This window comes from Camelina sativa, chromosome 13, assembly GCF_000633955.1.
Source record: "Camelina sativa cultivar DH55 chromosome 13, Cs, whole genome shotgun sequence".
Lineage (NCBI taxonomy): Eukaryota > Viridiplantae > Streptophyta > Magnoliopsida > Brassicales > Brassicaceae > Camelina > Camelina sativa.
Genome location: NC_025697.1, coordinates 3,910,311 through 3,921,659, shown reverse-complemented (window position 1 = coordinate 3,921,659; position 11,349 = coordinate 3,910,311). Strand labels below are relative to the sequence as shown.

At 35.4% G+C, this 11,349-nt stretch overlaps 3 protein-coding genes across 5 annotated transcripts in view; 1 reads left to right on the top strand and 2 right to left on the bottom strand.

The window, feature by feature from the left end:
• LOC104734989 (RNA-binding protein 39) overlaps window positions 1-1,932 on the top strand; it is an 11,295-nt gene extending 9,363 nt beyond the window's left edge. The window contains exons 6-14 of one of the 3 annotated variants that reach the window (XM_010454691.2): window positions 18-104; window positions 185-262; window positions 352-435; window positions 506-570; window positions 667-847; window positions 974-1,062; window positions 1,149-1,263; window positions 1,350-1,432; window positions 1,670-1,932. In XM_010454691.2, coding sequence (XP_010452993.1) covers window positions 18-104; window positions 185-262; window positions 352-435; window positions 506-570; window positions 667-847; window positions 974-1,062; window positions 1,149-1,263; window positions 1,350-1,394 — 744 coding nt within the window. In that variant the 3' untranslated portion in view covers window positions 1,395-1,432; window positions 1,670-1,932. Of the gene's footprint in view, window positions 1-17; window positions 105-184; window positions 263-351; window positions 436-505; window positions 571-666; window positions 848-973; window positions 1,063-1,148; window positions 1,264-1,349; window positions 1,596-1,654 lie in introns of those variants that run through there. The other 2 variants (XM_019235139.1, XM_010454690.2) reach the window with 2 other exon arrangements.
• On the bottom strand, window positions 2,815-3,398 carry LOC104734988. The gene has a single exon (XM_010454688.2). It carries the CDS (start codon window positions 3,291-3,293, stop codon window positions 2,973-2,975), a length of 321 nt encoding a protein of 106 aa, XP_010452990.1. The 5' UTR covers window positions 3,294-3,398; the 3' UTR covers window positions 2,815-2,972.
• LOC104734987 (cellulose synthase A catalytic subunit 5 [UDP-forming]) lies at window positions 6,107-11,144 on the bottom strand. The gene is made up of 13 exons (XM_010454687.2): window positions 11,064-11,144; window positions 10,444-10,639; window positions 10,136-10,308; window positions 9,950-10,046; window positions 9,686-9,857; window positions 8,974-9,586; window positions 8,743-8,880; window positions 8,537-8,662; window positions 8,217-8,429; window positions 7,858-8,122; window positions 7,573-7,772; window positions 7,135-7,485; window positions 6,107-6,999 (listed from the first exon to the last, which is right to left on the bottom strand). The coding sequence occupies exons 1-13, from the start codon at window positions 11,142-11,144 to the stop codon at window positions 6,418-6,420; spliced, it is 3,207 nt and encodes a 1,068-aa protein (XP_010452989.1). The 3' UTR covers window positions 6,107-6,417.

Below are 11,349 nucleotides of genomic sequence, written 5' to 3'. Positions count from 1 at the left end.
TTCCTTTTCTTTATCAGATTTTTGAGGCGTTTGGTCCTGTTGAGGTTGTTCAGCTACCAGTTGACGCTGAAACTAAGCAGTGCAAAGGTTTTGGCTTTATTCAGGTTAGTAGAACACGCTTTTTAAATTAGTTGGTACTCTTTATCTTCGATATTCCCCACTGATATTATTTCCCCTTCCACAGTTTGCCCATCTTGAACATTCAAAGGCAGCCCAAATTGCCTTAAATGGAAAGCTGGAGATTTCTGGTAGGACAGTTAAGGTGAGTTTTGAACTCATTGTGGACAAATGATGAGCTCTTATACTTGCATGGATCTATTGATACTTTATTTGGATAATTTTTTTTTATAGGTGTCCTCCGTGTCTGATCATGTTGGTACACACGATACTGCTCCAAAATCTGCTGATTTTGATGATGATGATGGAGGTGGACTGGTAAGCTACCTTTTCCTTGTACTCTTCCTTCTCTTTTAAGGCTTCTATAATGACTCTCTCCTTTTCTCAGGCTTTAAATGCACAATCTAGGGCTCTGCTTATGCAGAAACTGGATCGTACAGGTATCGCAACGAGGTATGTCTCTCTTGTATGCATCTCTCTTCTGCCTGTTTTGGTGCACAATTTTTTGATTGCATGTATCTCTCTATAACACATGGAATCTGTCCACAGCATTGTGGGCTCTCTCGGAGTACCAGCATTAAATGGAACAGCTTATAATCAACCAGGCATGGTTCCTAGTTTCCCAACGTCAGTGCTTCCAACAGCAGCAAACACTTCTTTTATCACTGAGCCTGTTGGCCAGCCAAGTGACTGTCTCCTACTGAAGAACATGTTCGATCCTGCAACCGAGGTTAATTCTTACTTCTTTTTTTCCGTTTGAGAGCTGTGAGAAAACAAGTCCCAGTCTTGTATAAGTGGATGGCTGCTGGCTCTTTTCTACAAGTATTATTAACATGAAAGCTCTATTTTGTTGCAGACGGACCCGGAGTTTGATCTTGAGATTAGAGAAGACGTTAAGGAAGAATGCTCAAGGTATGGCAGAGTCAGCCATATTTATGTAGACAAGTAAGTATTTCAATCAAAGATTCTTGCATGTTTGGTTCTTGATGTTTATAGATCTGTGACAGTGCTCTGAATCTGTTAAAATGCAGGAACAGTGCGGGTTTTGTGTATCTGCGATTTGAAACAGTGCAAGGTGCAGTGGCAGCTCAAGGCGTGATGCACAGGAGGTGGTTTGCCCAAAAGATGATAACTGCAACTTTCATGGTAAAATAGATGATTCATCACATTCTCTGTTTTTTTTTTCTCATCTGTTTCTCTGGTTGGACTGAATGATTTATCTATAATTGCAGCCTCGGCATGAATATGAGGCCAAAGCCAAGGACCAAATTGAATGAAGGCATGTCTCCTTTCGTATATTTTCTTGTTCTGACTGGTATAAACCTAAACCGAACTGCGATCTAGATTCAATCTCTTGTCTAAAATATATTTATATAGATCAAAAGTCTTTGGGGACGTTTCCTTTCTTCTTTTTGGTTCTCTGTTGGTTGTAACTTTCCATATATTGATCTTAGAAATGTTTTCAGATTTATTTGAAAGTGTTTGCACTTAAATTTAATTCTACTTTCTTGTGTGTTACATTATAACAATATCGAAGTTTCTCACGAAACAGCAAGCTTGGACTGCAGACTGTTCCTTAGGCCGCTTCAAACCCATTCTACACCCTTCAATTCCAGATTTATCAATTAGTCTCGTGATCTCGTTTTGATTTGAGCTCGAGATGATTCCAAGGAAGATAACAATCAACCTGCGACTTCATCCGGAAAAATGGTATTAATGTTGATTGTCTGTATAGATACCATCATACATAGTAGTAAAACGCATGCAAAACATTTTTTCGTAACCAAGTTCTATAACATAAGCACTTACTTTGTAGTCTGTTAAAACCTTGCTGTTTAACTCCAAATTCCATCCTACTGCTCCTGACACAAGCCTCTACGCTTGGTCGGTCAATTACTTTCACATGGAGTATCTATAGAGGTGCGAGCACCACAGTTAGCCTTTTATTTTATCCAAGCAAGTGTTTCTACGTAACACACAATCAAAACGTCAACCATATCCTAATTTTACCATTCCAAATTTCGGTCAATAACAAGTCATAATAATTCTTTTGTCACCATCTTCTCATTCCTCCTCCTAGGTAGACTCCCTTGTCCTAGCTTGGGTCAGAAGTGTTACAGACGACGCCCCCATATTCCCGAAATTCAATGTCCATCCACATCCACCGGCTAGTCCCAAAGATATCTTCTGTGAGTCGCCAATTCTAAAAAATTTCCCAACGAATATCTCCATTCTCAATCATCCGTTCAAAAATCCAAAATTTCACCCCCAAAAAGGTATTTATTTCATTACAATAACAGGTATTTATTGTATAAAACATCCCCAACTACATTATAGAATGAGTACTTTCAATTAGAGAAAAACATATGTTAAATCATACATAGATAAGTATAATTCTTCTTTTGTTAATAAAACTAAGAGTGTAAATTGTGAAAGACAATACTCAACACGCGTAAAAATATATACATGAATAATATATACTTGCACGCGTTCTAAGGTTGTTTTGTTTTTATTTGAAGAAACAAGAAAGCCGTAACTCATCCGATCATAATCATTTGTTTCTTTTTATTTTTGTTTAAAAACATTCGATCTTTTTGCTCCGTCAAACCAAATTATCATCCTCGATCGATCGTATATCATCATCAAGTCATAAAATAATGCAAACTATGATTAAAACCAAAGTTGTTTCTTCCTTTCTCAAAATGATTATAAAAAAAACATATATAATGCTTAGAACTAATTACAAAATGCTTAAATATCTCTAAATATTCATGAAACCATAGCAATGTAGATTATAAAAAAAAAAAAAAAAAAAACCCTTAAATTGCAAACCTAACGAGAGTTGTTTGCAGGGATCATCTAATCACGACCCTGATAGGTCTCGTGGCCATGTAAATGCTCTCAATCGTCCTATACTTCTTCCTCTTCTTCGGTGACATTACTCTCAAAATCATCGTTTCCTTGTTGCATTGATCATCTTCATCATCATGAATATCATCTACGCCGAATATGTCCTCGATCGTCTTCTTCTTGTTCTTCTTGATGATATTGAGATTACTGATCTCTTCGTCGCTCAATTGCATCAACTGTTGCGCTGCCTCCATCTCCGTCTCGGTTATCATCTCTTGTCTTCTCCTCCGTTTGTTACTCTCAATCTTTGATTTGATCTTCTCCATCGTGAAAATTATGGTGTTTGGATATGTCGTATTATTCTAATTTTTTTGTTTATAAGTAAGTTTCTTCGAGGATTACGTAATGTTTGATGAGGGTTTTTGAAGGGCATGAGAAACTGCGACGTTGGTGCTGCGAAATCTCTTATCTATCTCATCTTTTCAACTATATTTTGCAAAATGGTCCCTATATTTTTTACTTGTTTGTTGAACCCTTCCACAGTTTCTTAATTTACATTTTTCACCATCAAATAGCTTACATTTCAGTATATACTGTATATAGTATATACATTCAGTTTGTTTCCCTAACAGTTGTGTTAGTGTACAGTACACACTAACTAATAATGAGTTTTAGTTACCAATTTCTTCATCTACAAAGTCGATTATTTGTTCAATTCATAACGGTTAAATATGATCAAATTCATGGTAAAAAAGTCGTAGAATAAAATCTTCTGACTAATGGACCACAAATACAATAAATTGGTGGAGTATCCTTATTTTACTGAGAGATTTATAATGTAATATTAATAAATTTTCTGGCATGACTATAACTTAGAGAAAATATGTTGGGGTCAAATAAATTGATAAAGAGCAAGAGACGGCACAGTTATCAGGTACACTTTGTTGTACTGGGTTATCAAAGATGAACGCAGATCTACACAGTCGGATGATGATAATATTATTCGTTAGTATAAGGATTTTAAAAATAAAACACGAACTACTATAGCACAGTATTTATATGATGTATACTCATCGTTTACGCGTTGACTTGATTATCTATTGATATCTAACTAAAATCTTTAGATTTGATTATAGATCGGTTGATTTAAATTATTCATCGAATAAAATCTTTTGATATCTAACTTACCATATTAATTTGTTACTTATCATTATAATTCACATCTCATCTTTCTATGATTCTATTTTTGTGAAACAAATAAATTATCATATTATTTGTTACTTATCATTATAATTCACATCTCATCTTCAGATATACCATAATTTGTATTTTTTTAAACGAATGTAAATTGTTCAATCTGAAAATATTCGAGTTTTAGTAATATTATTATTTTAAAAAATATTTATTTAACTCAAAATTTGACTGAGCAACACGTCAAAATTTGAATATTTAAATTCAATTTCATATTTTTCTTTTGTTGAATTTTCTAATTTTATATACTATAATAAACTTTTTAAATAATTTCATTTTAAATATTTAAAAATAGTGTAATTTGATATTTTTAGATTATTATAACTATAAGATATATCAAATAGTTAAAAATTATAAACACTCTAATTTGACTTTTATAGCACAAGTCAATAATATATCACTATAATATGAAAGAATTTCAAGAAATCAAGTACATTAAAATAAAAAAAAATATAACATATATTAAATTACTCATAATATAACATCTTGTTTTTCTAAAATTAAATTTACAAAATTATGTCTTATAATAACATTCAAGTCATGTTGTAGAAGATACACTATTGAAATAACTTTACATACATAAACTAACCCAACATATTAAAATTTTATTTTAGAATATAAAATATATAAAAAATTTGTATAAAATAAAATTTAATCTACTCTAATTTTAAAAATAAAAGACGAACTGCTTTTTCTTCATAAAGTCATATACAACTAAATTAAGGAAAATGAAACTTGTACCTCTTCCATTGTGGTCTCCACCTATTTTGACTTATTATTTCCCATCCGTTACAAAACGCGTATCTCTTCACACTTTTGGTACTTAAAAGCTTTTTTTTCTCTTCTCATAAATGTTATATAGTTATTTAACGACTAAATTAATATAGAGAAATTCATTTAAATACCACTAAACAAGTTTTTTTTTTCAAAAATACCACATTTTAGTTTTTTCCAAAAATACCATAAAAGTTTTTTTTCCAAAATTACCACAAACACAAAAATTGATTTTTAAAGATGTAATTTTTTTTTTTTAGGTTTGGGTTGACACGTTTAGTCTTAGGTATAGTTTTTAGGGGTAGGGTTTAGTATTTAGAATTTAGAGATTAGTTTTTAGTATTAGAACTTTAATTCAATTATGTGGTATTTTTGGAAAAAAATACATATTAATGGTATTTTTGAAAAAAAACTAAATTGTGGTATTTTTGGAATAAAAACCAATTTTAGTGGTATTTATGACAATTTCCCATTAATATTAATATAGCTTTACAAATTTTAAAGCCATCTCTCGTTTTGGCTGTTTTCTAGAAAATAAAGCCAGCTCTCGTTTCTTTTTCTTTAGAAAAATTCTTTTATTCAACGTCAAGAAAATAAAAATTTATTTGGTTTAAACACATTGTATACCTAACAGCCTAACAGGTTCTTTAAATTCCGATATGCTCTATCCGGTCAGGTCTGTCCGACCATAACTCAGTTGAACATTTTAATCAAATAACACTGCAATTCACCAAACTGATGTGCAAGTAATTAAAGGATGATTTACTAAAAAAAGGTATGATTTTATGTATCGGACTAAATTTTATAAAATAGTAGTCTCAGTCAATGACTTTTGCTCGTATAGAGAGAGAGAGACTTAACTATAATGAATGATAATCTCTTGTGTTTTGGTTCTTAAAATTCCAGTCAAACAGTCGTGTTGACTTTTTGACTGTGTCTTGCTCCGACCCCTAGGTCTCTCTCTTCCTCAACGAGAGAAGAATAATTTAAAAGACAAGAAGTCTTGAGATTAATTCAGACAAGAAGATCCACAGAGATTGAATCTCACAATTACAAACATCTTTTACTTAAAAAAAACATTTATAGGCAGTCTAGAATTTGCAAAATGTTTCAATGAAAGAATTAATAATAATATAAATGAAACATTCTTTTCTGTTTTTTTCACTTCACCCCAAAAAAAAATATAAGACAACAACACCTTCTTCTATATCTACAACAATACAATACAACACCCTTCTTCCAAAAATATAACATTACATAATCTAGATCCTTTTTCTTCGTTCTTGTGTTCATCAAATCTATCAGGGTCTTTTTGTTCCCTAATTAATAGTAAAAAAGAACACAGTAACCAAACAAATGTGTGAGTTGCCACTTTCCCTCTTTACTTACCTCTGTGGAAAATCGTTTTTATGTAATCATCATCAATCAAAGACAGTCCAGCCCACAAATCTCAAGGATAGGACCGCCTTTGGCCACAAATGGATTCACTCGGACCCAAAGAAGCGTTAGGATAGAGGCTAGAAGGATCGACCACACAAGAATGATAGTAGGCATCCTGTTTTGTTTCCCAAGCAGACCTTTTAGGAAAGGATATAGATGGAGGATGACCCAAAAGGCAAAGAACAATCTTCCAAAAAGAGGTCCCCACGAGTCATATCCGTTACTGATCGCATCAGAGATTCCAACAATGACTCCAATCACGTTTATGATTAGTAGTGTTGTCGGAGGGATCAAGAGTGAGGTCCATTTGAAGATGTAAAGATCAGAGAATTCTCCATCATCAGCTGCTTTAGATGTGACCGTGAAGTTTGTGTCGACACCAGCTAAAACCTTGAGGAGACCTTGGAAGAGAGCAAAGAGATGAGCTGAAACACCTCCAATTACCCAAAACTGTTCGTTTCTCCACCAATCATCGATTCCAACTTTACCCCATTGCATCTCGAGAATGCCCGTTACAGCAATCGACCCGAATAGTGCCATGAAGAGGATACTTGCATAGTTACTAATCTGCAACAGAAACAAGAGCATAGAAAACCCTTAACATAGAATAAAGATTGATACTTTAAGAGAGCTCAAAGATGCACACAACATTGAATAAAGGTTCATACTTTGGAGAGCTTAAAGATGGGTTTGTTATATTACCTCAGGGACAATGAATTTTCCGGTGAGAAGACATATAGCAGGGAGAGAACAGTAAACGAGGAGTGGAATAGAGGTCCATGGATAGACCACAGAGTTGATGTAAGACAATCTCTCAAGCCATTTCAAACCACCTCCATAACCATACCAAATAGGGCAATGTCTGCTCAAGAATATCTCAACAGACCCAAGAGCCCACCGAAGAACTTGATGAAGACGGTCAGAAAGATTGATAGGTGCTGATCCTTTAAATGCAGGTATCTTGGGTGTACAGTAAACCGATCTCCAGCCATGAGAATGCATCTTGAAACCCGTAAGGATATCCTCAGTGACAGAACCGTAGATCCACCCAATCTTGAATGAAACACCATGAAAGATATCAAAAATCTTATTGCAATATGAAAGACAAAGTGCTAAAAAGCGTTTTAAAGAGTGCTATACCTCTTTTCCCCATTCGGTTTTATCCTCATACCCACAACTAATGACTTGGATGGCTTCTCTAAGCAAAGATGCTGGACTCGCGTTCCTAGCAAGCCCACCATTCTCCATAACAGCAGAGGCAACAAAAACAGGCGATTGTCCAAACTTCTTCTCCAACTTCAGTTGCGTGGCCTCTGGTGATTTCACCTCATTATTAGTGCCTGACAAAAAGAAAGAAACAATGGTCAGCAATGAAATGAAGCTAACTGTAGAAACCAAATGATACAGCAGATTTCTTTGATATACCTTTGGAACCCTCTTCGATATTTTCTAGCGCATGTATCTGCTTTGAGGCTTCCCTGTTCTTCTTTTTCTTATCAGTTGTCTTTGTCTTACGATTCTTTCTTAAACCACAACAAAACAAACACCATTTAGGCCAGCAATTGCAAGTCATACGTGGAGACTTCTTCTTTTTTGGCGCATCATATCCATAAAGTGCCTGTCTCCTAAAAACACACCCCGTTCCAACGTATATAGGCCCTTGTAATCCATCCAAACCTTTCATATTTATCTGTTTCAAAAGAAAAACAAGATCAAAAGCTTGTTAAATAAGAGTGGATGTATAACTCAATAGAAGGTTGTTTGATAGAGAATGGTGTACTTACATCGAAGAATACAACATTACGATTAGAGTATCTATCGCTTTTATCAATCCCATCGAATCTTTGAGGGAACTGAACATAGCAAATCTTCTTTCCCGACTGAGGATCCATCATGAAACACATTGCTTCTCTAAGAGCCTTGCTGTTATTGATGTAGTGATCACAATCAACATTTAGAAGATAAGGAGCATTTGATAGAACTCCCGAGACTCGTATCTTCAGTTAAATACAGCAACATGAAAAGAAAAGACTCTGAAAGTTAGCGAGAGACCATCATACATTAATTCAGAAGACACATTCAAGAGTTAAGCATTATTAGTTACCAGGGAATTCATGGCACCAGCCTTCTTATGATGGTCAAATCCTGGTCTCTTCTCACGAGAAACATAAACAAGCCGAGGCAACTCGTTGTTTTCTACATCGCGAACTCCGTTATTTCCAAGGAAGACCTTTTTCCAAGAAAATAAATTAGTTTGGGAGGATATACATACACAGAACTTATAATAGAAAGAAACAGTAAACGCCTTACCTGGATCATGCCAGGATGATCTCGCACGTTATTACCAGGCCAAGGAGTACCGTCTTGCATAGTCCAACCTTCTTCAGGCACTTTCTGTGCAGTAGCAACTAGAGCATTGATTTTGACCTTGAATTCTTCATAATCTCTCTGCAACCAGGAAGAAGAAGGATATTCTCTTCAATAAAGCCCCAAAATTTTTCTCAGGAATTATGTATATAAAGGTGCAAGAATGAACAAAACCTTCATGGCTCGTCGTTCCCTAACAAATGCAGGGTGAACTTTATTCTTTAAGTAATCCATCTTGTGGCAAAAATACCATTCAGGGGCACGTGGCTCGATAGCGTACTTCTTACAGAACGGAACCCATTTCCTAGCGAACTCCGCTGTTTCTGAAAGTGCTTCAAAAGTAAGCATAGCAGCACCATCATCAGACACATAACAAGCAACCCTGTCTACCGGATAATCAACCGCAAGAATAGACAGAACGGTGTTTGCTGTAATAAGCGGAGGCTCTTTCAACGGATCCACCGTACTGACGAAAACATCCACAGCAGCTAGCTCTGATGGTTTTCCTTCTTTCTCGTACCTCAACGAGAGCCGGTCCAAGTATGTCTCCCTTTCTATAGGATACCATTTAGGGAACTGATCAAGAACCCATGAAACCGCAAACCATATCTCGCATATCACGGATATTAGCCACAGGGCGTAAGCATCATTGACGGGGTGAAGAATACGGTAATGGAAAAAGAGACCGAGAATCACAAGACGGAGCACTATTAGCATCCTGTACGGGTTTATTTTGCTCGACTTTATCGGTACTTTCCTAGACAGAGGCTGCCTTCCCTCATCCATCCTAACACATCAAGAAACAAACTTATATGCTCGTAAATACCAAAGCAAAGTCATGAAACATGACAAGACATTGTTGTTACGAAAGATTTGTCTATCTTACATGGGAATTTCAGCATCATCTCCATCGCCAATACTAGAATCTCCATCATGTTTAACAACCTGAAATTTCTCATTCTGCTTTCGCTTCCACTCCTCCATTCTATCCTTCCACGCAACACTTCCATATCCATAAACCGCAAGGTCTTTCTGAGGTACCATTGGTCTTGGATGTGCTGTGACAGAGCAAACCAGTAGCTTAGTAACCACAAACAAAAATAAAAAGGAAATCAAGTTATGTTACCTGAAGTGATAAAACAAAACTTACCAGCAGGGTCAGCAATATGCGGTTGATGATACCTATTGACATGACCAGGTGATGGAGAAACAATAAGAGCATGACTTTCAGATGAAATCTCAACGTCCTAACAAAAACAATCATAACAAACAACCAAATGAGCCAAGAAAGAGAATTTAAGAGGCAATACGATAATTGGAGAAAATATGAACTAACCTCCTCTCCATAAGTCAACAAAGGGATCTGTGAGCCAGGTGGAACAGAGGCCAAATCAAACTCGGCGTTACGGCGAGAGAAAGTATCAGATTCAAGGCCACTCCTATAATCAAACTCAAAATCAAGATCATCCATTCCATCATCTTCCTCATCTCCTTCAACCCTTGGACTTCCTGAAAAAACAATTACAGACCCTTTGTGAGAAACAACAACACACACTTTTTCTTCTAATCTCCCCCATCCATAAAGTATAAGATACAACCAAAAGCTTTTAAAAAAAAACAATTGAAACAAATTAAAAAGGTAACCTTTGATACGCTTGTAACGAGTTTTGCACTGAGGACAAGATTGGTTGCCTTCTCGTCTCTCGTACTCATAGCAAGGTCTACAGACAGGGAAAGCACATTCATTACAAGCCACAAAAGACTCTCCATCAACCCCCAACTCAATCTCATCTCCACAGATTTGACATGTTTGCCCACTTAGTTCTTCCACTGATCGTATCTGTATATATATAAAAAAAAATTTACCGAATTAGGAAACAAAACATAGATTGGATCTCGAACAGTGAATATTCACAAGCAAAGTTTTTGTTCTTTAAAGCAAAGTGAATAGAGAGATTTGGGGCTTAACCCCGCTTCAATTAGACGAATTTACACAAACTTGAACTCAGAATTCAATACCCACCGACACAAATTTTCACTGTACATCTTGATAAAAAAATTAGGTAAGAATTATGGAATCGTGTACCCTAATTGAATTTTATATTAAACGGGTGAAATGTAAAAAAAAAAAAAACCCAGATCCAGGAGAAGGAAAAAGGCAAAACCTTTATAACACAGAACAATGGGGTTTTAAAACAAATCAAAAAGCAGAAAAAAGCTTTTTGAATGAAATTGTGGGTAGTAGTAGAGAGAGTGTAACTTACTCGGGCACTCTCGTCGGCATTAATCAAGACGAACTCATTCCTGTTATGAGAACCAGCGATGAGCCGACCACCAGTATTCATATTGAGCCGACAAAACAGTTACAGACAGAGAGAGAGAATATGTTACAAAACAAAATTCAAACTAAACCCCAAAAGACGGGTCAAGAGAGAGAGAGATCCAGTCGTTCCAACTCCCATCAAAACATGCAACTCTAATAGAACTTTGCCTTTTCAGAACGAAGTTGTGGAGTGAGAGAACTTCTCAAGTTTTTTTTTTTTTTTTTTT

Coding starts and splice junctions, on each gene's coding strand:
- LOC104734988 (XM_010454688.2), bottom strand. CDS start 3,293: ATGGAGAAGATCAAATCAAAGATTGAGAGTAACAAACGGAGGAGAAGA.
- LOC104734987 (XM_010454687.2), bottom strand. CDS start 11,144: ATGAATACTGGTGGTCGGCTCATCGCTGGTTCTCATAACAGGAATGAG. Junction 10,309..10,443: donor TCGTTACAAGCGTATCAAAG/GTTACCTTTTTA, acceptor TTGTTTTTTCAG/GAAGTCCAAGGGTTGAAGGA. Junction 10,047..10,135: donor TGTTGACTTATGGAGAGGAG/GTTAGTTCATAT, acceptor TGTTTTTGTTAG/GACGTTGAGATTTCATCTGA.